The 26,438-nt window shown below is 38.4% G+C and overlaps 1 protein-coding gene across 9 annotated transcripts in view; it reads right to left on the bottom strand.

Annotated features, from left to right (window-relative positions):
* crfb1 (cytokine receptor family member b1) overlaps window positions 1-26,438 on the bottom strand; it is a 120,585-nt gene that overhangs the window by 69,238 nt on the left and 24,909 nt on the right. For all 9 annotated transcript variants that reach the window (XM_058786550.1, XM_058786551.1, XM_058786549.1 and 6 more), the window contains 2 exons: window positions 9,116-9,209; window positions 8,679-8,799 (listed from right to left, as the gene is read on the bottom strand). In XM_058786550.1, the coding sequence (XP_058642533.1) occupies window positions 8,679-8,799; window positions 9,116-9,167 (173 nt within the window). In that variant the 5' untranslated portion in view covers window positions 9,168-9,209. The remainder of the gene's footprint in view (window positions 1-8,678; window positions 8,800-9,115; window positions 9,210-26,438) is intronic.

Raw genomic sequence — 26,438 nt, 5'->3', positions numbered from 1 at the left:
TTAAGAGTGTATGGTTTATCGTTCATGCAGATTATTTTTAAAGTTGTTAAGCCAAATCGATGAGTTTATAAGACCGGTTTATTCTTTCTACACACTTATACTTCAGACATGTAGAACATATCAGCGTTTACGTGTAGGCTACTCAATATTGGTCGGTCTGACTCGTATCCGACATGAAGGATCGGTGAATGAAATCATGACCACAAACAGGTTAAATGAACAAAAGACAATAATCACTAATACGAGTTCACGCAGTTAACTTTATTTGAATGTTTCACTGATATAAAACGACCCTGAGTTGTTAGAAAAGAAGTGTATACTGACATAACTGCGAGATGACGAAGGATCCGATGAATCGGTTCGTTGAACCGAACTGTGGAAAGAATCGATTCATGAAATGAATCGGCTTTGCTACACTAACAGAGCTCACAAAAGGGGTTTGTAACATCACAACACAGAACTTAATATTCTTCACAAAAAGTGTGGACATGCGTGTCTTTTATATAGGTTATCTGAGCGCTATGATAATCAGTAGTCCGACGATTTAGAGATCTGTCGCAGATGACCATTTTGGTATATGCATCCCCGACGGCCATGTTTGTAGTCTGAGGTGTATGCTGGGTGTTGTAGTTCCCTGACCTGAAAGTCTACAGCGCTTGAATGAGATATTATTTACACGTGTTCAATTTAACATCTTTGTAAAACAAAAGAATTGTTAAAACGTATTTAGCCTAAACAAATATATGTATATAAAAGAATACGATATACTTATGGTAAAACAGACTTGACGTGTATATGTTGTAATGGAGCACCCGTTGTTGTGTTATTTCGTGAAATAGCTTTAGGATTCGGTTGTGTGTTCTTGAAATCAAATCTTAAGAAAAGTCAGTCAGTCCTGCTGCAGGTGTCTGAATACCCAGTCGGTCTTCATCGTGAAATTATGAACCCATCGTCAACACCATTCTGGAGAACGGTGTTGTGTTAGACTGTTTGCTTCACGACCCTCCCCAAGTTCATTGTGTTCGCCACCTCTGCATGTCTTCATCTAATTGAACGTGACCGGTATTTTTAACACCTGTTAGCTCACGCCTATATTTTCTAGTTTCATCATAAACTAGGTAAGCAGGACTTGTAATAATACGTCGAACATCTGATAAGTTGGTCAATCACACATCCAGAGTTTTATCTTACTGCGGTGCTATAATATAAATTTTCCAGTTTTTAAGTTGTCTAACAAGAGTCTCACTGTGTGTGCGAAAGTAAAATACCTTGGGCATTTTATCACTGAACGCGTGACAGATGATGAGGATATTGACAGGCTACGCCATATGATGTATATGCAGGCGAATATACTTTACGTAACTTTAGTTTCTGTTCAGATGAAGTAAAGGTGTCACTTTTCAAAGCATACTGTACAACACTTTATACTCATTTGTGTAACTACAGAGAATCTAGTTTACAGAAGCCGCAAGCAGCTTATAATGATGCAATGAGAATCTTACTACGAGGCCTAGATGTCATAGTGCAAGTGAAATGTTTGTGAGTGCGAGAGTAATCACTTTTAAAACACTGTTACAAAATCTTATGTATAGTTTTATCTGTCGGTTTAATGCTTCTAAAATGAGATTATTGTGGGTTTATCAGATATAGGGGTTAGTACTACACGGTATCAGTCAAAGTTGTGGAGACACCGGTATTGCTGTATTTTGTAACTCTTTATGTCTGTGATAGATGCTATGGGTTGTATATGTTGTCTACTGTCTTTTTAAATCTGGACCTTGAGTCTGTAATAAAGTTTGATTGATTGATTGAATACATTTGCTGCAATGGTTGTACTTGTTGTTAGAATGTTTCAAATTGGATCCAGGCTTGTTTTATGATCGTACCGTTGTTTGTCAAACTAGTCTTAAGTGATATTGTTCACATTTTAAACAGGTTAATGACCTCTTTCGGCATCTATAGTTGTAATAATGCAAAACATAACTCCATTATAGGGTTTCTAGATGATAAAACAAAACTTAAGTATGTTGTTGGGAGTTTGTGGGAAAGCCGTGTGGGTGCGTGAGAGAGTTTGAAAGAAAAATGCTTTAGGTTAAAGTTAAGATTTTACTACACACTATAAACATTCTAACTTAGAAACACAACACTATTTTAATTTTTTATTTCCAACAAACCAGTTGTTATTTTTTATTGATTAATATGATAGAATCATGCTGAATTTACAAGGATGTGTATTTATACAATAATGTTTCATGTACTCACTGGTTACTGTATACATATTCAAGAGAGATGCATAACCTCAGTTGTTTTAATCAATCTAAAGTTTTTAGTCTGTCATTATAATATCTTATTATAATAAGAAAAGTCTTTCATACATTCTATTTTCATCTGCCCCGGGTCTCTGTTACACAAAAAGCAACTGAGTGTGGTTGTGAATCCTATATGAAAGCTAAAATGACCTTTTAAACTATTTTTAACAGTAATATTGAACTTTACACATTTTACACATACGTAACGTGCATCTTAACACATGCTTATTGTTTCATTTCAATTTTGCACATATCATAACTGTACATACATATTTGTCTATATTATATATTGCGTTTTGCTATTTTGTACATTGTCTATTTGTATATTATTCTTTTATTATCTGTGTCCTGTCCTGTTGCTGTCTTTCTGTTGCACTGTGGAGCTTCTGTCACTATAACAATTCCTTGTATGTGCAAACATACCTGACAATAAAGCTCATTCTTATTCTGATTCTGATGTCATCACAAACCGTAAGACACATCAGTTTGGGTGATAAGATGGAGTTATCAAATATTTGATTGTTGCTTATATCTATTATTTGATCAAATCTTAGTGAAATAAAACTATAAAGAGTCAATTGTTTTTATTTTAATAAAATAAAACATTATAGTGTGAAAAATAAATGTTGCATTTAAACAGCATGGTTAATAATACCGTTTTAAAGTGAGAAAGAAAGTCTAATCTGTTGTAAAGATGAGACATTTGTTGCACCTTGTTTAAGACACTATTTTGTTGTAAACAACCTTACAACAGCTAATTTTAGTCTATTTTAGATCTAATTCATAAAGAAAACCTCTGTAAGCGCATTGCATTCATCAGAGGATCATTTGACAACTTCTGATCCTCATCACGGTTTTAGGTGTGAAAGATCTAAAATCTACAAAACCTTAAATTATTTGTTAAAACAAAAGTTACATCATTGTTTAATCATACTGTTTTCCATCATCTTGTAGAGATACCCTGTGTGATGCTAAAAGTTTTTATTTGTAAAAGTGTATTTATACGACATCGTAAAAGTTGAAATGTTTAACTGCAGGGGTTGTTTTAGTGTGTGTGTGTGTGTGTGTGTGTGTGTGTGTGTGTGTGTGTGTGTGTGTGTTTGTTTTTCATGTGAGTGTTTGTGGTTTATTAAACTATTTTTAACAGTAATATTGAACTTTGCACATGTTTTACACATACTTAACATCTTAACACAATTGTATCAGTAAGATATTTGTCACAAACCGTCAGACACATCAGGCGGGGTTGATAAGTTGGACTTATTGAATATTTGCATTATTTCCTCTGTCAATTATTTGATCAAATCTTAGTGAAATAAAACTATAAAGAGTCAATTGTTTTTATTTTAATAAAATAAAACATTATAGTGTGAAAAATAAATGTTGCATTTAAACAGCATGGTTAATAATACCGTTTTAAAGTGAGAAAGAAAGTCTAATCTGTTGTAAAGATTCTGTGAGGCATTTGTAGTACCTTGTTTAGGAATTACTTTTGTTGCGAACAACCTATGACAATTCATTTTCAGTCTAATTCATGAAGAAATTCTCTGTATTCATCACAGGATCGTTTGACTGCTTCTAATCCTTGCTTTAGAGGTTCATGTTTTAGGTTTGAGAGATATAAAACTACAAATCTTAACTTATTTGTTAAAACAATAGTTATATTGTTGTTTAATCATGCTGCTTTTCATCATCTTGTAGAGATACCCAGTGTGATTCTAAAAGTTCACAAGTTTGTAAAAGGTTTGTATGAGACATCATAAAAGTTTAAATGTTTAAATGTAGGGGATTGTTTGTGTATGTTTGTATTTATGTTTGAGTATTTTCTTCCTAAACTATACCTAACTTTTAACTTAACCAGCTATGTGTCATATAAAAACTTCAAAAGGGACGCATCCTTTGATAAATGAACAGCTACACCAAAGTTTACGATGTCACACCCCTCAAAACTCTTAGATTGCAAATGAGTTGCGTCTCCAGAAACACCTTTAGATGTTTTACAGCAACTCTCGATCTGATATGGACGCGTCGTTAATCATACGTCCAGACACACTGTGTCGTACTCATTTCGTTGTCCCCTGCATGAGACGAAGTATTTACATTTCGTGCTATAATGTAAAAGTTTAGGCGTCACGGCTGAAAATCCAAAGACGTCCGAAACATTTGCTTTCATTCGGTTTCCGCTCACATACGCGTATGCTTTTAACCGTTATAGCAGGCTAGAAAGTTTAAAGATTGACAAAAATCAAAGAGTAAATAAAGGTATTATACTACTAAAATAAAATAAAACAAGACAAACAACCTTTTCCTGTGGCTTAGAGGTTTTTTATAAGAAAAAAAACCTAATTTTTAAAAATGAAAAAAGTCTGGGTTATATAACACGTCAGAAGTCTTAAACTTGACAAAAATAGAAGAGTAAATAAAGGAATTACTAAATTAAGTGCGAATAACTAAACTAAAGTAAATAAAATAAAATACCCTGCGGCTTAGGTAGGCCTACTGTTTGTTTAAAAGGAAAAACACCTAATTTTAAAGTGAAAAGCTTTAGGATGAGTGCCGAATTGTTTCATTAATTAAGAAATGTTAAAGATTTATTAAAATAACGTTCGTTCTAATGTTAAAACATTACTTTAATTCTTTTAAATCTTTGCATCGGTCTCTCCTTACGCTGTTAGGGGGGTGGCGGAAGGCGTGGTCTGGATTCACCGGCGTAAACGCATTCTGAATTTGACGCGCTAGTGTGCGGTTATCTGACGGATGGGCTGCTCTTTTTCTTTTGTTTAATTTTTGTGACAAGATTTTGACTTTTTACTTAACGTTCGCTTCAGATACTTTTTTTTTGTTTGTTTTAGAATACGGGTAAGATAAGTCAGATCTATTTGCTGTAACTTGTGAGAAAAGCTACCTTTTAATCTGTAATGATAGAACGTTGTAAACGTCGCTTCTGATGCTTTTTTTGTTTTAGAAGACTGGTAAGCTGAGTCAACTCTATATTATTTAACTTTGTAATGTTATGCTATTGTTTTAACTAAGGTGTCAGATGCTTTGTTTGTTTTAAATAAACAAACACGCTCACTTCTACTTCTTTTTATTTAACTTAAAACGTTTTTAAACTAGTTAGAGTTCGTTACAACAACACTAGCAAGTCGTTGCTCATTTTACGTATGTTTTTTGTTGATATGTGTGCGTGAAAAACTCTAATAAAAACTTCCCTTTGTCCCGTTTAACACAGTTTCACAATTTAAAGTTTAAACACATTATTATGTCTTCAATGGCCCACACAAAAACACGGTTCCCAAAACATTCATAAATACCTTAGGATCACTGGACAGTAAAAACAGATGCTCATTTAGATGGGTGGGGGTGGACAAAACAGGTGTCCAGTTTGGGTGGGTGGGTGGGAGGGGTGGGGGGGGGTGGTCTTATCTTTATGAGGGCAATAAATCAAATTTTTTGACATTACATGCCCTGGGATCTCTCTTCTGTATGTATGTGTGTGTGTGTGTGCTGGTAGCTCTCTCTCTGTGTGTTAGAAAACTGTCTCTGTCAGCTACCGCCATCCTGACCAAAAATAGGTGTCCGGAAGACACCTATCTTGTATGATCCCTGATCGCTGACGTCTGCCCGATCTGATGGAGATATGTTTGAAGCGTTTACGTCCATATGTGGAGATTGTCTAAGTTTATCTAGGTTTTAGAACCTATCAGAATTTGGATGACTTATGCATTGACGCAATTAGCAACCTCTGTTAGGGTATAATTACTGGTGTTTTTGACATGTACGCAGAGCGGCCTACGAACTCGATTGTGAGTCTTGAAGCTGACTTCTGCTGATGAAACTGCAAACTGTCTTCAGTAAATTTTCTTCATTTTTGATCGAATGGAGGGCAATGTATATGTAAGGGATAATCAGCGACTAGCTGTGCATTAAACGATTTGAATGCACGACGTGGAGGCGAAGAACCGCCCGACGCGCAGCGGAGGGTGGTTGCCTCCGCGAAGTGCATTCATATGGTTTAATGCACAGCTAGCCGTTGATTATCCCGTTTATGCCATGGTCATTTGCCAGCATTCACATATTAAAGATGTTAATAATATTTGTGCTGCAATATTTGACCAGAACGATAAAAATGACGGTTAATTTCGTCTGTATTACTATTCAACTGTAACTGTATGTTACTATGGTTACCAATGTTTATAGGAAGCGCGTGTCACGGAACGTGATTAAACTGACCTGGAACTACCTGTGCAGTTCAACGAATTTAATCAACACCTGCCAGCCAATCAGAATCGAGTATTCAGACAGACCATGGCATAAATATATATAAACACCGCATCACCGCCACCGTTGGTCCATTACCACCGCGGAGGTAAAAATCTGCCACCATCTTAGCCCTACATGTAATACTCATATATCTGAATGAGTCCAGCAAGACTCCAAGTCAGTCTAGCAGATTATGATTATGATTAGAAGAAACAGCCAACATCACCTGACCAACCATAATCATTTTGCTGTAACAAATGCATCTTAAAGATACAGTCATAGCACTCAAACAAAAACTGATGTTCAAAAGTCAAGGGTCAGGAGCCCAACTAAAGCAAACGCTGATCTCCACAATGGTAACATCAAACGAAACAAACTTCATCATCTAAACCTCTGTTCATTCTCAATAAGATCTGTTGATGTCTGACAGAAATAAAGTCAGTCTGGTTAGTAATGTGTGAAGCTGGTAAAGCTGTTTGTTGATTTGTTTAAATCTTTAGTTGATTTAATCTAAGGCTGTGGCTGAAGTCAGTTGTAGTTCTTGTGTTTGTCTTGTTTCTCTTTCTATCAGTGATTCTGCTTGTTAAAAGCAGGTGTTCATCAGTGTCTGAAGTCACTCATCAGTTTTCATTCTCTCTGTCAGGTGGACTATATTAGTAAACTCATGTAGGGAATAGTGAATGAGGGTGTAGGGTGTGATTTGAAACACAAATCTGAGTGTTGACGTTGAACGCTGTTAATTCACGATATACAGCAGCAGGCTACTTTCTCGAAAATGCTGAAATTTACCCAGAATGTTTTAATGGAAAACGGCATGTTACTGTCAAAATTTGCCTGTTTTTTATTTTACTGCGATTTTTAACAGTGTTATACTGGGAAGCCAGAATGCGCATCCATCAACAGAAACATACATTAGCCGAACCCTGTTTGTTTTACGTGTTGTTATTTATAACAAACCATATTACAGATGCGTTGTCAGATTTAAGTTGAACCACGGTGCTAGTGCATGCCGAACCATGTGGGGAACAGTACAGTTAAATTTTTTACCGAGAACCGTTCCACCCCTAGTAAATACATATGCATATCTCACTATTTATACAGCTGTATATAGAGAAAACTAGGCACAAATCTGTACATAAATCTTCTGTTCATATACATTATTATTATTTATTGTTCAGTCCAGATTTTTCATCCGAAATTTTTGCAAGTTAAAAAATAAATACGACCTCACGAATCACATTTACGTTCGTCCATCATGAAAAAAATTCGGAACAGCTTTGATTTTCTGTGTTTTCGCATCCGTTATGCATTCTGATAGAAAAGGATGAGGAATGCGGAAAAAAATTGAAAAACTCATGCGAAAATTTCGGACTCAGTGTGCAATGACCTTTACTATTTAAATGTTTTCTGTACACATGCCAGATATGTATGTATGTATGTACCAAGAGCACCTTAAAAACCACAACAAATTTCTTGTGTGTCTGCGCACGCTTGCAGATTAAAGCAAATTCTGATTCTGATTCTAAAACAAACAAACAAAATAAAAATTACAAAATTAGATGCTTTTGCAACACTTTGTTGAATAAACAACCAGCTCGCAAGTTAGTGGTACATCACTCACTGATCTAAAAACCATACATTTCAGACATGAGTTTGAGTGTACAAAATGTCGAGATTATGGTCAACTGCAACAAACCATTTGAAAGAACCATTTTAAATCACCCATCACTTACTCAGATGCACAAACACTGTATCATGAGCTGCATGTGTGCAAACTGACACAGTTCAATGCTTGAAAGGAAAGGCTGGAAAGGGTGTTAACTGGGAGCTGAGATATATTTGTTTGTATCAAACATAATGGCACAATGACAAATTCCTTCCCTAGTGTTAGAACTGATTATGCTATGTTTGGCTAACTTTTTACAATGCTTCTAGAACGATTCAAAACTTTGACAACATAACCTTTTCCAACTGTTTTGCACTTAATTTCAGTGTGCAAAATAAAGTAACTTCTTGTTCTGTCCTTCACAATGAGGTGAGCAGAAAGGTTTTATCTACTTGTTGCAGAATTGGTTCCTGACTTATTTGCTCTTTGAGAACACTCACCTTCGATTTACATTGAAAACGGTCTGTGGAGAAGAATTTATTCCAGGGCTCCACTGTAAAATGTGCTTGAAGTTGTGAGACAATATTGTAAAGTTGACAGGAGCAGGGAGTGTGTGAAGCACTAGAAGAAGAAAACCATAAAGAAATATGACACATACCACAAACAATCAATGTTTATCTTTTACTTTTTGTCTTGTCTTGGCAGTAGTTTATCAAAAAATACCCACAACACCTAAAATTGTTGGAAATATAAAACAGAAATACATTTTTAAAAGAGAATAGAAGCTTTTGTGGTTTATTTGTGAGCATTTATTCAATCTTTATTCATGGACTAAAACAGTATCTAGTTCATGATTAAATATCATACAAACGACTTTGAGACAAAAGACATTGGCTGCTAGATTTCACACACAATGTGCACACACTTTACATCATACCTGTAAAGTAGAGAGACATGAGGAAAAGCTGCCCCGTGTAAGTGGTCCTCATTTTGACTGTTGATCATAAATCACAAATAGCAGCAACCTCACACTGAAATAAAAGTACAAAACAGAAATGATTCAGATGGACCACCAAGAAAAGAGGAACAAGGAAAAAAAAGAGACCTTTATTTACCAGACCTTTATTCTAACATTAAAGGGGTCATCGGATGCCTATTTTCCACAAGCTGATATTATTTTTTAGGGTCTTAATGAAAAGACTATTACATACTTTGGTTAAAATGTCTTAATGGTAGTGTAAAACAACACCCTTTTTACATTGTCAAAAACAGCTCTGTTCACTGTGACCCATTTCGGTGCATGTTCCTTTAAATGCTAATGAGTTCTGCTGACTCCGCCCCTCTCTTCCGCGGGGTGACGAGCCATTCTCATGAGACTGTAAGCTTTAGCCACTTTTAACTGCATTTAGCCACGGAACTTGCTAACTAGCTCATTATTAGGAAAGGCCATTTGCGAAGATTCATAAAAAAAAACCTTATACTTATTTCTTCTGTAGGTGAAGCTGGATCACAAATGATTTGCGCAAACATAGACGCATTTAGGTAGATCGGAGGGCACATTCCCTTTAAAAACAATTGTAATCCATTGCGTCTTCAGTGGCTCAGATGTTGGGAGTAATTGACAACTGCTATGTTTATTATTACATCCAACAACAAAACACCTAAATTGCTTAGGAGACATTCTACTCCTGCTCCGGCATTGAAACAATGGACTGATGACAGCTCACTCAGGGCGGGTTCAAGGTAAGACACCAGGATCAATCAACAATCGTGGGAGCGGCCTGGGTCTGTGTGACATCACACAGCCAAGAATCTGAGAATGGCTTGATCTGAGAAAGGGGTTATGATTTTTACGGATTTAAAAAAAAAAAAGAAAAAAACACTTGGTGGATTTTTATCATTATAGGGTGGTTGTGTACACACTGCCAACACACATTTCAGTTCAAACAACATGTAAAAGTGAATTTTGCATTCATCCGATGACCCCTTTAAAAAACAAAATACACAAAGCTTTTTAACATCACACATATTTTACCTTAAATGCATTAAAAAAACTAAAATTTATACACTTTTCTTTTTTTTTTTTCCACATTCCACAAAACTCTTTAAAGGGGGTCATGAACTGAGAAATTAAATTTCGACAACTTTTGACAACAGGTCAATGTTAGGGATGCATCAATACCATTTTTTCAGAACCGACCCGATACAGAAAATTCTGAGTATCTCTCATTGTATTGAGTATTGTTGTAAAATACATAGTGCGCCGACATATAGCACAACTGTGCTCACGGCGACCCGAGTTCAATTCTCGTCTTGAAGGTCCTTTGCCGATCCCGTCAACTTGAATTTAACGACTTAAATATTAATCTGTACCTCACATTAAACTATGGAACAGCTTCAGAACACTTGAAATATAGTGCACGAAAACTTTATGGTGCTTTATAATGTTTTTGTGCCTTTTGTGGGGCTTAACAATAACAGAATAGTATACGCACAGGATCGGATTTGGATCTGTCTCGTCTGACCGATACCCAATCCGGCACAGAATGCTAAGTATCGGATCGATGCATCCCTAGTCAATGTACTATAAAACATCCTGTAAGTTTCAAAATTAAAACCTCTGTTGTTAGTTTATAAACAACTTTTATTGAAACCAAGCTCAGAAAAATGACTCGTTTTAGAATGTTCCAACAGAGGTTTCCATGCCCCTATTGCTGGCCGATCGGTGGGCAAGAATATTGCGGTGGTCCAGTTTATACGAGGCGCCAGGAGAATTAACCCACCGCGTCCTCGTACAGTTCCACCTTGGGATAGAGGTCTGCGCGGGACTGTTTTTTTAATCCTGCTCCCACGAGGTTATATTCCGCACCAGCCCGATCCCGCTATATATTCACTCTTTGTTCACCCGCCGTCCGCTTAGAATAATTTTCTTCCCGACCCGACCCGCTAAATTTAGATCTCTTTTCCAGAATCTCACATTTAGATTTCCGTTACTAAAAGAAAGAGAGATAGACAAATAAAAGTGTAGTCTGCACAAAAGTGTATTTGTTATTTTATTCGTCTTGTCAAGAGTTGAATTTATTGACAGCAAAAATGAATTTTGTGTCTTTTGCTGCCAACACAGTAGGAAAAATAAAAATGTTGTACAAAAATTGTATTTCTTATTTTTATTTCGTCTTGTCAGGATACAATTCGTTTAACATTTACAACACAATAGGAAAAAGCGTCACAGAGAAAAAAAGAAAAAAAAAAAGTAAGTTGCACAAAAATAGCCTATTAGCTATTTTATTCCTCTTGTAAAAAAACTAAATTCGTTTAAAGGGGTGGTTTTTTCTAGGCTTGATTGTGTTTATGGGGTGCAGTCTAACATGTGTTCATGCTTCGTTTTTTTAAAAACGCATTATTTTCCACATAATTTACCTTTATTCCACACCGCTCTGTCCCTTCTCTGACAAACGCCTTGATTATTTCCTGTTTTTATGAAGCCCCTCCCTCAGAAATACGCGATGGGCTGAGATTGGTTAGCTGGCTCAGTGTGTTATGATTCGCTAAACCGCTTCTAGTGCGCGTCTGAACATCCCGCCCCTCAGCTCAGCGGCATGTGCTCCGGTTGTATTGTAAACAATGGCGTTGTCTATATTGCTTATTTGAGCCCGATTGAGAGACAGAGAATATCAGTGAAGAGGATCGTGCAGAACCTGTGCAAGCACGGCTCTTAATAATATGTTTGTTTGTTGTTGTCTCATACTGTTGTTTGTAAACGCTACTGCATCTGTTAGCTTTTAACATACGGTTTTATTCTGATTAAAACTTTAATACAGCACAGCAACCACACGCGCATCCATGTATAACACTTCTCATTACTGTGTGAAAATAAGTGAATAATTGGAACAGTTTGTTGGAGCTGATCTGACGATCTGAATGAGAGAGAGAGAGAGAGAGAGAGAGAGAGAGATGCAGAGCAGGACGACGTGAGGAACAGTATTAAGAACCGCTGTTTTAGAACATTGATTTAGAAAATTGTGAATACATTGTTAGTGCTGACGTCGGTTAAGCGAGTAGGAGACCTACAGGCCCTTTCCATCAACCCTGCTTGCCAGGAATTCGGGCCTAACGACTCCAAGGTTGTCCTGAAACCAAGGCTGGGTTATGTACCTATGGTGCTCTCCACTCCGTTCAGAGCCCAGGTCGTAGCGCTTTCCGCGCTTTCCCCTTCGACGGATGACCAGGAATTATCCCTGCTCTGCCCCATCAGGGCCCTGAGGATATACATTGAGCGTTCTACCTCATACAGGAGATCAGAACAGGTTTTTGTCAACATCGGTATCCGCGCTAAAGGTCGCCCTGTTACGAAGCAAAGAATTTCCAGGTGTTTAGTGGATGCTATTACCCTAGCATACTCCTCCTTGGGCTTGCAGTGCCCCATTGGAGTCAGAGCCCATTCCACCAGAGGCATCGCCTCTTCCTGGGCATGGTCCAGTGGGGTGTTAATTTTGGAAATTTTTGAGGCGACCGGCTGGTCCTCGCCGTCCGCATTTGTAAGGTTTTACAACCGGGACGTTCCTGCCTTACAGGCCAGAGTCCTTTCTGCTTAGTTCGCCACCTCCGGCTAGTTTAGCAGTCTTATGGGTTCGCTTGACCAACATCGTTCAAGTCCCTTGGACGGTCCATATTATATGGATACCAGGTATAAACTATAGAGGACGACACCCAGGCCACGGATGACCCTGATGGATCAGCCTGTGCTTGGTGTATTCTATGCACTCCCCTGGGTCTTACTCCCACGTGAGTCTTGGTTTTGAGTCATTCCCCATCATAGCATGAGCTGCACGCCTCAGTCGCTTCATTCGAAGAAATCTGAGAAATCTGAAGCGGCCGCTTATATAGCCAGAGGCCCCACCCATTTTGGCGGGCTATGGTGGGCTGCATAGCCATAGGCTCGCTCAGCACCGCCGCAGAGCCATTGGTTCGATTTTATAGTACTGCACGAACCAATGAACGTGCAGTTTCACTGCGTGATTAAAAAGGCTTCAGTTTAAGAGGAAAAAAGGAGTTTTTCCCATACAGCGTCTTGCGACGCAGTACTCGTTCCCATATCTCAGGGAACCGAGGTTACGATAGTAACCGAGTACGTTTTCCATCTCAAAAATATATCTAAATTACAACCTATGCTCTCAATGTCAAATGCAGCAACATTAATTCATGCGTTCATGACCTCGAGGCTAGATTATTGTAATGCTTTAATGGGTGGTTGCTCTGCACAGCTCGCGCTGTTCATATATAAATAGTGGGACGTGCGCACGTGCAAACGCCCAACACAAACAAAGAAGAGATCCTCATCGTGGCTACTGTTACTGTTCGCGCTGAGTAAAGGAAGGATTTCCCTTGAAAGAAGAACACGATTTCATCTAGCAGAGGAGATCAATCTGATGAGTAAGTAATGTTTCTTTTTTGCATTAGTTAACGTTTTATTGTGACAAACTTGAACAGATTTACTAACAGTTAGTTGGGGTTTTCCCAAACGCGTCTAAGAATGTTTAGACCATGTTTGTTATTAATACTCTGTTCACAAATAGATTTTAATAGCGTGCTAAACAATAATAATTAGTTTCTCAGATATAAAATATCATTTTTTATAGTACAAAGTACATCCTTTTATTGTACAAAGCATGCTTGAGTCTGTGGCTACAGAATCATATCATAGGCTACTATAAAATCATACATACTAGACTATATGACTACAAAATCATAGTTGGGTTTTTCCAAACTATAATTCCTGACTACAATGTTTGAAATAGTGTAAAACATTTTTAATATTAGGGGCTATTCACTGTATTTAAATTTCTTACGGCGCGATGATGTTTTCATGCTCTATTTAAAACAATAAAAGTAATATAAGTGTACACTGTAACATGATGAATGCTACGAGTCTAAGTATGTTTAGTACATGTTTATTATTAATAGCCTACTCTGTTCAGAAATAGATTTTAATAACGTGCTAAACAATAATTAGTTTCTCAGATATAAGATTTCTCTCTTTTTATGATAGTACAAAGCATGTGTGAGTCTATGGCTACAAAACCTATGTGTATATATATATATATATATATATATATATATATATATATATATATATATATATATATATATATATATATATATATATATATATATACACACACATACAGATGTTCCTGATATTAACATGCTCACAAATGTTTTTTGTTTGTATTTTATTGAATCAGATACCAGCACAAGATGTACCCTGATGTCTCTTCAAACTGTTTTCCGCTGTACCAACATCAGATGTTCAACTACACTTATATTCTATGTTAAAACAAGCTCCTTTTCTACTGATTATGTTTTTTTTTCTTCTTGAATCCATGGAAAGAAGTAGAAACACTTAAATAACACACGTAAATATCAGGTATGATTTACTTGTTTCACTTGCTGAACAGAATCTGTTCCAGGAATGACTCAAAGTCTGTTCACATCTCTATGGTTAGATCAGTGTGCACAATAATGTGTCTTTGACCTTCATTATGTATGTTTTGATTATACTGTGTTGTAAATAAAATACAAATAATTTAAAAAAACATTTTTTTCAATCTCCTCACATTCTCTCTTACCTGCCTCAAAGTCACAGTCACACTGATGAGCCATTAGGGGCCATTAGGGGAGGGCCCTTTGTCTCTCAGGTGAGACTCACTTAATATTCATGGCCATTGCCACGCCCTCGCATATAGACCCTCGACCACAAAACATGTCTTGAAAATTTTAAATCAATATATTGTTTTCTGTGAATGAGTAAGCAGAATGATTTTCACATAATTTTGAAGTAAATATTCTAGCCTACAAGACTGATTACTCAAAAGTCTTAAGGACTATTTAGTGTGGGTTTTATAGCCTTATTTCAGCTACATTTTTTTCCCCAAAACTTACTAACCACCCATAATATTTTTTTTCTAAAAAATGCAAACATGTACATCCATCTTGGTCACATATTATTGTAGCACAGTTTGTGCTGAATACAAAAAAAATTACATGTTGTATGTTTTAAGTAGCTGAAATAAGCACAAATATCAGGGCATGTCAAAACATCTCAAGGGCCCCAAAATGACCTCAGACCCCAGAGGGTTAATAAACAAACTCCAGCTGGTTCAAAATGCAGCAGCTAGAGTTCTTCCTAGAACCAGGAAGTATGACCACATTAGCCCGGTTCTGTCAACACTGCACTGTCTCCCTATTAAACATCGTATACATTTTAAGATCTTGCTAATTACCTATAAGGCCCTGAATGGTTTGGCACCTCAGTATTTGACTGAGCTCTTATCGCATTATAGTCCTTCACGTCCGCTGCGATCTCAAAACTCTGGCCATTTGATAATACCTAGAATAACAAAAATCAACTACGGGCGGGAGATCGTTTTCCTATTTAGCGCCCAAACTCTGGAACAATCTACCTAACACTGTTTGGGAAGCAGAAACACTCTGTCAGTTCAAATCTAGATTAAAGACCCATGTCTTTAACCTGGCTTACACATAATACACTAACGCATTTCTATAATTCAAATCCGTTAAAGTATTGTTAGGCTGCATTAATTAGGTCAACTGGAACCGGGAACACTTCCCAAAACACCCGATGTACTTGTTACATCGTTAGAAGAATGGCATCTACGCTAATATTAGTCTGTTTCTTTCTTATTCCGAAGTCACTGTAGCCACCCAGATCCAGACTGTATCCAGATCAGATGGTCACTGCAGCCACCCGAATACAGTCCGTATCCAGATCAGATGGTGAATCAGCCCCTATAGATGACCTCTACAGCCCTGAACGTCAGCGGAGACGAGGACAACTAGATGAGTCCCAGAGACTGATCCCCAGTGAAGACCCTGTCTCCTAGACGGCCATCGAGACAAGACCACAGGAACTAGATGAGTCCTTTGCACAATCTGACTCTGCTTTAGCCTAGATTTAAACTTCTGATTTTGTCTGGCCACAGGAGAATGACACTATTTCGACAAACTATTTCCCTGTCTAAATACTGTAAAGCTGATATAAAGCCACCCACAATTTGCATTGTTAAAAGTGCTATACAAATAATAGTGACGTGACTTCCCTGCTTACCGGGGTGATGAGATTCATAGCAGACTGTCGTCACTTAATGGCTGGATGTCTAAGTGGTGCCCGCAAAATAACATAGGCTTTATAGACAATTGGAAGAATTTTTGGGGCAGACCTGACCTGTTGAAAAGAGATGGTGTTCATCCCTCCTGGGGTGGTGCCGCTCTTCTCTCTAGAAATATGGCACATAGTCTTAGAGTTTGTACTTGACTAACTGGAGCCCAGGTCAGGAAGCAGACAGACTGGCTAAACCGACCGTCTGCTAGCCGCCTCACGTCACCAAAGTCAGTTAACTCTCAGCACATAGAAACTTTTTCACCTAGATATCACTCTATAGAGACTGTGTCTGTTCCCCGAACTAGAAAATACAGAAAACATCCAAACCAAAGTAATAGTAACAATTTAATTGATGTTCAACAAATAAAAAAACGATATAATACAGATAAACACATGATAAAGCTTGGCTTATTGAATATTAGATCCCTTTCTTCAAAAGCACTTTTTGTAAATGATATGTTCACTGACCATAAACTAGATGTGCTTTGTCTGACAGAAACCTGGCTAAAACAAGATGATTACATTACTTTAAACGAGTCTACACCCCAAGATTACTGTTACAAACATGAGCCGTCCAAAAGGTAAAGGGGAGGTGTTGCTACAATTTATAGAAATATTTTCAGTATCTCTCAGAGGTCGGGTTTCAAGTATAATTCGTTCAAGTAATGGTGCTTCATATAACGTTATCCAAAGAAACAAGAGTTAATGATAAATCCTGTGATGTTTGTACTGGCTACTGTATACAGGCCACCAGGGCACCATACAGACTTTATTAAAGAATTTTCTGATCTTCTATCGGAGTTAGTGCTGACTGTAGATAAAGTCCTAATCGTTGGTGATTTTAATATCCATGTTGATAATGAAAGAGATTCGTTGGGATCAGCATTTATAGACATTCTAAACTCAATTGGTGTTAAACAACACGTGTCAGGACCTACTCATTGTCGAAATCATACTCTAGATTTAATACTGTCACATGGAATTGATGTCAGTGGTGTTGAAATTTTGCAGCAGAGCGATGATATCTCGGATCATTATCTAGTCTCCTGTATATTCCATATAGCTAAAGCTGTAAAGCCAACTTCTTGTTACAAATATGGTAGAACCATTACCTCTACCACAAAAGACTGCTTTATAAATAATCTTCCTGACTTATCTCAGTTCCTCAGCATATCCAATAGCTCAGAACAACTTGATGATGTAACAGGAACTATAGACTCTCTCTTTTCTAGCACTTTAGATGCGGTTGCTCCTTTACGCTTAAGGAAGATTAAGGATAAGAGTCCAACACCGTGGTATAATGAGCACACTCGCCCTAAAGAGAGCAGCCCGGAAAATGGAGCGCAGCTGGAGGAAAACTAAATTAGAGGTATTTCGTTTAGCTTGGCTGGAAAGTACCCTATCCTACAGAAAAGCATTAAAAACTGCTAGATCTGATTACTTTTCGTCTCTTCTAGAAGAAAACAATCATAACCCCCGGTATTTATTCAATACAGTAACTAAATTAACGAAAAATCAAGCATCAACAGGTGTTGGCATTTCCCAAGAGCATAGCAGTAATGACTTTATGAACTACTTCACTTCCAAGATCGATACTATCAGAGATAAAATTGTATCCCTGCAGCCGTCAGCTACAGTATCGCATCAGATAGCGCACTATAGACCCCCTGAGGAACAATTTCACTCATTCTCTACTGTGGGAGAGGAAGAATTATATAAACTTGTTAAATCATCTAAACCAACAACATGTATGTTAGACCCGATTCCATCTAAACTACTAAAAGAGCTGCTTCCAGAAGTCATAGATCCTCTTTTGGCTATTATTAATTCATCATTGTCATTAGGATATGTCCCCAAAACCTTCAAATTGGCTGTTATTAAGCCTCTCATTAAAAAACCACAACTTGACCCCAAAGATCTAGTTAATTACAGACCGATCTCAAATCTCCCTTTTCTGTCAAAGATACTAGAAAAGGTAGTATCCTCACAATTATATTCCTTCCTAGAGAAAAATGATATCTGTGAGGAATTCCAGTCAGGATTTAGATCGTATCATAGTACTGAGACTGCTCTCATTACAGTTACAAATGACCTGCTTCTATCATCTGATCGTGGTTGTATCTCTTTATTAGTTCTACTGGATCTTAGCGCTGCGTTCGACACTATCGACCACAACATTCTTTTGAATAGACTACAAAACTTTGTTGGCATTAGTGGAAGTGCCTTAGCATGGTTCAAATCGTACTTATCTGACCGCCATCAGTTCGTAGCAGTGAATGAAGAGGTATCATATCAATCACAAGTGCAGTATGGAGTACCTCAAGGCTCAGTACTAGGGCCGTTACTTTTCACGCTCTATATGTTACCCTTGGGAGATATTATAAGGAGACATGGTGTTAGCTTTCACTGTTATGCTGATGATACTCAGCTCTATATTTCTTCGCGCCCGGTGAAACACACCAAATTGAGAAACTAACGGAATGCATAGTCGATATAAAAACTGGATGACGAGTAATTTTTACTGCTAAATTCTGAAAAACAGAGGTGTTAATTATCGGACCTAAAACCCCACATGTAATAACCTAGAACATTATCTAACACTTGACGGCTGCTCTGTCAATTCTTCTTCATCAGTCAGGAACCTAGGTGTGCTGTTCGATAGCAATCTGTCATTTGAAAGCCATGTTTCTAGCATCTGTAAAACTGCATTTTTTCATCTCAAAAGCATATCTAAATTGCGACCAATGCTCTCAAAGTCAAATGCAGAAATGTTAATTCATGCGTTTATGACCTCAAGGTTAGACTATTGTAATGCTTTATTGGGTGGTTGTTTTGCACGCTTGATCAACAAACTACAGTTAGTCCAAAATGCAGCAGCTAGAGTCCTTACTAGAACCAGGAAATATGATCATATTAGCCCGGTTCTGTCAACACTGCACTGGCTCCCTATCAAGCATCGGATAGATTTTAAAATCTTGTTAATTACTTATAAAGCCCTGAATGGTTTAGCTCCTCAGTACTTGAGCGAGCTCTTATTGCATTATAGTCCTCCACGTCCGCTGCGTTCTCAAAACTCTGGCCGTTTGATAATACCTAGAATATCAAAATCGACTGCGGGCGGCAGATCCTATTCTATTTAGCACCCAAACTCTGGAACAGTCTACCTAACACTGTTCGGGAGGCAGACACACTCTGTCAGTTTAAATCTAGATTAAAGACCCATCTCTTTAGCCTGGCTTACACATAACACATTAATACGCTTCTATTATTCAAATCCGTTAAAGGATTGTTAGGCTGCATTAATTAGATCAACCGAAACCGGGAACACTCCCCATAACACACGATGTACTCGTTACATCGTAAGTTGAATGGCATCTACGCTAATATTTGTCTGTTTCTTTCCTAGTCTGTTTCTCAGTCCGTATCCGATCAGATGGTGGATCAGCACCAAGAGATGATGTCTACAGCCCTGATCGTCAGCGGAGACCAGGACACCCAGATGACCCCCAGAGATATATCCCCAGATATATCAACCAAAAATAACAAAATAACTAAAATATAATAAAATACCTAACTACATAATACTACTATTGTTAGAAATTGCAACAAATTAAAATAGAAATATAAACTTTTGAACTGCGGGTTTCGTCTGGTCAGAGGAGAACTGGCCCCCGACTGAGCCTGGTTTCTCCCAAGGTTTTTTTCTCCATTCTGTCACAGAGGAGTTTTGGTTCCTTGCGCTGTCGCCTCTGGCTTGCTCAGTTGGGGACACTTAATGTCTAGCGATTATCGCCGATTTGATTGCACAGATACTATTTAAACTAAACTGAGCTAGACAATGACATCTCTGAATTCAATAATGAAATGCCTTTTAACTGAAAATTGAAAATTGAGTGTTTAATCTTATCATTATACATTACTGACACTCTATCCTCCAATTTGATACTGTTAAGTGCTTTGACACAATCTGTATTGTAAAAGCGCTATATAAATAAAGGTGACTTGACTTGACTTCCACTTTATGACGTAATAGTGTGGCTAAACACTGCCTCCACAGGAGAAGATCAATGCCAACTTCTACATCACTGCTGTTTGGCCCCGCCCACCGATTCAGGCTTGTAGTAAGATGAGAGTATATACTAAAGAATATGCCATCAACATAACGATATGGATTTGGATACATACGAATTTGCTTACGCATGTGTGCATCGTGTCTTTTGCATGAATTATTATTTAATTGCTGATTATAACTGTTATAATTATAATTATAATTACTGTTGTCTATAGTCGCATTGTGCCTTGCGTCCAGTGTAACCATGGGGGAAAATTAGGAAAGCGCTCCAGATCGCATCAGTGAAACATTGTTTGTTTGTTTGCTTTATTTACTACTGATTCATTTTTAAACAAGACAGCATGATGCAGGCTTTTCAGGGAGACTGATGCAGTGCCGAGTCTGACTAGAGTGGATCCAATAATAATGTCGCACACATAAGTGTGAGTAAACCGTGTTTTACCACTATTGCATTGTCTGTTCCAGACCGTTTCATATATACTGTGTATTTATATGTTTTTAACCCAAATGACCAGCCCGATCTCACAGCAATTCATACATATTTTATGAGGTGGCTAATTCATACAAATTCGTACGACCTCATTTGTACAAATTCATACAATTTTTGCCAAGTCATACGCGTTTTACGAGTTGCACAATTCATATGAATTTGTTTGAATTTGTTTTATAGTCCTCCACGTCCACTGCGTTCTAAAACTTTGGCCGTTTGATAATACCTAGAATATCAAAATCGACTGTGGGCGGCAGATCCTTTTCCTATTTAGCACCCAAACTCTGGAACAATCTACCTAACACTGTTCGGGAGGCAGACACACTCTGTCAGTTTAAATCTAGATTAAAGACCCATCTCTTTAGCCTGGCTTACACATAACACACCAATACTCTTCTATTATTCAAATCCGTTAAAGGATTGTTAGGCTGCATTAATTAGATCAACCGGAACCAGGAACACTCCCCATAACACACGATGTACTCGTCTTTCCTATTCTGTTTCTCAGTCCGTATCCGATCAGATGGTGGATCAGCACCAAGAGATGATGTCTACAGCCCTGATCGTCAGCGGAGACCAGGACACCTAGATGAGCCCCAGAGACATATCCCCAGTGAAGACCTTGATTAAAATAAAATACAATAAAACTAAAAATATAACAAAATAACTAAACAATATAATAAAATACCTAACTACATAATACTATTATTGTTAGAAATTGCAACAATATTAAAATAGAAATAGAAACTTTTGAACTGCGGGTTTCGTCTGGCCAGAGGAGAACTGGCCCCCCGACTAAGCCTGGTTTCTCCCAAGGTTTTTTTCTCCATTCTGTCACAGAGGGAGTTTTGGTTCCTTGCCGCTGTCGCCTCTGGCTTCCTCAGTTGGGGACACTTAATTTCTAGCGATTATCGCCGATTTGATTGCACAGATACTATTTAAACTAAACTGAGCTAGACAATGACACCTCTGAATTCAATAATGAAATGCCTTTAACTGAAAATTTAGTGTTTAATCTTATCATTATACATTACTGATACTCTATCCTCCAATTTGATACTGTTAAGTGCTTTGACACAATCTGTATTGTTAAAAGCGCTATATAAATAAAGGTGACTTGACTTGACTTGAGTGACCTACACCTAACCCCACCCCTAAACGTGCATAAAGCACCTCGATTCCTCTTGACGTACTCTCTCTAAATAGTAGGACATTGATCATGCAATCGATATGATGAAATCATGCACTTGGCTGGCAAAAGTCAATATCACCTCAGCTTTCAAAGCTATACCTATCCATCCAGATTCATGGCACTTATTTGGGGTATGCTGGCACAGGAAATTCAATTTTTTCGTGCACTTAACTTTCGGATGCAAAGCAGCACCAAGATTTTTTGACGCGTCATCAGAAGCAGCTTATTGGATTTGTCAAACAATTATGCAAAGTAATCTTTATAGCATCTACCCTTTTAGACTGTTCTGAGTATTGAACTCCCTGTCAGATGCTGTAAGAGCGCTCCCGGTGGAGCAAATATGTTTCTCTTTTGTCTACCGGTGAGGCTCACCCATCCGATGCTGTGAGTATTGAACTCCCGTCGGATGCTGCGAAAGCCTCCCGGTCAAGCAAACCTTGCCTTTTCCGTCAATCTACCAATGAGGCTTACCCATCTGACACAATGAGTATTGAACTCCCGTCAGATGCTGCAACTGCCTCCCGGTCAGGAAAACATTGGTTTTTCCGTCTGTCTACCAACGAGGCTTACCCATCTGACACAGTGAGTATTGAACTCCCGTCAGATGCTGCAAGTGCCTCCCGGTCAGGAAAACATTGGCTTTTCCGTCCGTCTACCAACGAGGCTTACCCGTCTGACACAGTGAGTATTGAACTCCCGTCAGATGCTGCAAGTGCCTCCCGGTCAGGAAAACATTGGCTTTTCGGTCCGTCTACCAACGAGGCTTACCCGTCTGACACAGTTAGTATTGAACTCCCGTCAGATGCTACAACTGCCTCTCGGTCAGTAAAACACTGGCTTTTCCGTCCGTCTACCAACGAGGCTTACCCGTCTGACACAGTGAGCATTGAATTCCCTTCAGATGCTGCAAGTGCTGCATCTTCCCATCTTCCCAGCGTTGTGAGCTGCTCCCGTTGGAGGCAGTACGGCCCCTGGTCTGACAGCCCAAACATGCTGCTCCTCCTTTTATCGGTCGGTAGGGCTCATCGATCTGACGCCGCAAGCTGCTCCTGTCAAGAAACGGTATGAGTCCTCCCGATCAAGCACCCCAAATCACGCTGTTCCTCGTCCATCGGCCAGTAGGGTCCTTTCACCCGGCGCCGTGAGCTGCTGCCGTCGGAGATTGTGTAGGCCCTCCTGGTCAAAAGACTAAGTTTCTTCCTGAAACGCCAGCCCGCCAAATTTTCGGTGCTCATTTTGGGGGATTATTTCATCGGGCGGCTGTCCTTTTTGCTATGTTGCTTTTTGGGGGGTACTCAGGGTTCGGGCCAAAGTTCCGAGCTCGGAGCCCTCCCCTCGGACAGCATGCCAAATACGCATTAACTTTATTCTATTTATTATATGTAAGTGTGAACTTGTGAAATTATGTTTTATTAACAAAGTTTGGGAGGAGCACGTTCAGATAATTAACCTAATTAACATGAGAGAAGCACAATCAGTAATCAACCCAGTTAACAAGATAAAAGGTGTGTATATATACACAGCTGACTCACCTCTGTTCCTTGACAGTTTTCCAGAATCTCTCCACTACCCCTTCTCCACACTTACATCTATTCCTGTCCTAACCTGTAGGGGGGTACTCAGGGTTCGGGCCAAAGTTCCGAGCTCGGAACCCTCCCCTCGGACAGCACGCCAAATATGCATAAACTTTATTCTTTACCTTTTGGACGTGGTTCATGTTTGTAACAGTAATCTTGTGGTGTAGACTCGTTTAAAGTAATGTAATCATCTTGTTTTAGCCAGGTTTATGAGAAAGCACATCTAGTTTATGGTCAGTGAACATATAATTTACAAAAAGTGCTTTTGAAGAAAGGGATCTAATACAGGTGCTGGTCATATAATTAGAATATCATCAAAAAGTTGATTTATTTCACTAATTCCATTCAAAAAGTGAAACTTGTATATTATATTCATTCATTACACACAGACTGATATATTTCAAATGTTTATTTCTTTTAATTTTGATGATTAGAGCTTACAGCTCATGAAAGTCAAAAATCAGTATCTCAAAATATTAGAATATTTACATTTGAGTTTGAATAAATGACCATCCCTACAGTATAAATTCTAGGTATCTCTTGTTCTTCGAAACCACAATAATGGAGAAGACTGCTGACTTGGCAATGATCCAGAAGACGAACATTAACACCCTCCACAAAGAGGGCAAGTCACAGAAGGTCATTACTGAAAGGTGTGGCTGTTTACAGAGTGCTTTATCAAAGCATATTAAATGCAAAGTTGACTGGAAGGAAGAATTTGGGTAGGAAAAGGTGCACAAGCAACAGGGATGGCCGTAAGCTTGAGAATACTGTCAAGCAAAGCTGATTCAAACACTTGTGAGAGCTTCACAAGGAGAGAACTGAAGCTGGAGTCAGTGCATCAAGAGTCACCACGCTCAGACGTCTTCAGGAAAAGGGCTACCAAGCCACTTCTGAACCAGAGACAACGTCGGAAGCATCTCACCTGGGCTGTGGAGAAAAAGAACTGGACTGTTGCTCAGTGGTCCAAAGTCCTCTTTTCAGATGAAAGTAAATTTTACATTTCATTTGGAAATCAAGGTCCCAGAGTCTGGAGGAAGAGTGGAGAGGCACAGAATCCATGTTGCTTGAAGTCCAGTGTGAAGTTTCCACAGTCTGTGATGATTTGGGCTGCCATGTCATCTGCTGGTGTTGGTCCACTGTGTTTTCTGATGTCCACAGTCAACGCAGCCATCTACCAGGAAATTTTAGAGCACTTCATGCTTCCTTCTGTTGGAGATGCTGATTTCATTTTCCAGCAGGACTTGGCACCTGCCCACACTGACAAAGGTACCAAAAGCTGGTTCAATGACCATAGTGTTACTGTGCTTGATTGGCCAGCAAACTCGCTGACCTGAACCCCATAGAGAATCTATGGGGTATTGTCAAGAGGAAGATGAGAGACACCAGACCCAACAATGCAGATGAGCTGAAGGCCACTATCAGAGCAACCTGGGCTCTCATAACACCTGAGCAGTGCCACAGACTGATCGACTCCATGCCACGCCGCATTGCTGCAGTAATTCAGGCAAAAGGAGCCCCAACTAAGCATTGAGTGCTGTACATGCTCATACTTTTCATTTTCATACTTTTCAGTTGGCCAAGATTTCTAAAAATCCTTTCTTTGTATTGGTCTTAAGTAATATTCTAATATTTTGAGATACTGATTTTTGACTTTCATGAGCTGTAAGCTCTAATCATCAAAATTAAAAGAAATAAACATTTGAAATATATCAGTCTGTGTGTAATGGATGAATATAATATACAAGTTTCACTTTTTGAATGGAATTAGTGAAATAAATCAACTTTTTGATGATATTCTAATTATATGACCAGCACCTGTATTCAATAAGCCAAGCTTTATCATGTGTTTATCTGTATTATATCGTTTTTTTATTTGTTGAACATCAATTAAATTGTTACTATTACTTTGGTTTGGATGTTTTCTGTATTTTCTAGTTCGGGGAACAGACACAGTCTCTATAGTGTGATATCTAGGTGAAAAAGTTTCTATGTGCTGTGAGTTAACTGACTTCTGTGACATGAGGCGGCTAGCAGACAGTCGGTTTAGCCAGTCTGTCTGCTTCCTGACCTGGGCTCCAGTTAGTCAAGTACGAACTCTAAGACTATGTGCCATATTTCTAGAGAGAAGAGCGGCACCACCCCAGGAGGGATGAACACCATCTCTTTTCAACAGGTCAGGTCTGCCCCAAAAATTCTTCCAATTGTCTATAAAGCCTATGTTATTTATAGGCTTTATAGTATATGGTGCTGAGTGTTTCCCGATGCTTCAGTTCTGTTTGCAATGAGAAGTTGCACTTGCACGTCGTTGTTCATGCTGCAGTTTATCAGAAGAAAGGGTTTGATTCAGACCATCTGATGTCATTTTTAAAAACATCAGGTCAAGCATCACTTATTCAACATCATAATATTTTACAAGAAAGTATTCTCGCAGTTTTATTCATTTGACCACTTCTAGAACAGGTGTAGTTCGTTTCTGGAAGCGTCTTTGCGATCACGAATGCAAATCCATTCATCAGCATAGCGGCTTTGCACTTGGTTCTTATCAATCATTATACATATTTTTATATTTATATAAATATATATAGTTTTAATATACATGCTGCTAACTCGGAAATTTCAAGATATGCGAGCAAAAAATGCTCCTGACACTTAGGCAATATGACACGAGCAAGAGTCAAGAGTGCTGTTTTTGTTTTGTTTCTGTGTTCGATCCAAATCCACGTTGGCTTTGGCGAATCACTGAT

This window comes from Onychostoma macrolepis, chromosome 09, assembly GCF_012432095.1.
Source record: "Onychostoma macrolepis isolate SWU-2019 chromosome 09, ASM1243209v1, whole genome shotgun sequence".
NCBI classification, from domain to species: Eukaryota; Metazoa; Chordata; class Actinopteri; order Cypriniformes; family Cyprinidae; genus Onychostoma; species Onychostoma macrolepis.
The sequence above is the reverse complement of the archived record's forward strand: the minus strand, read 5'-3'. Positions and strand labels throughout refer to the sequence as shown.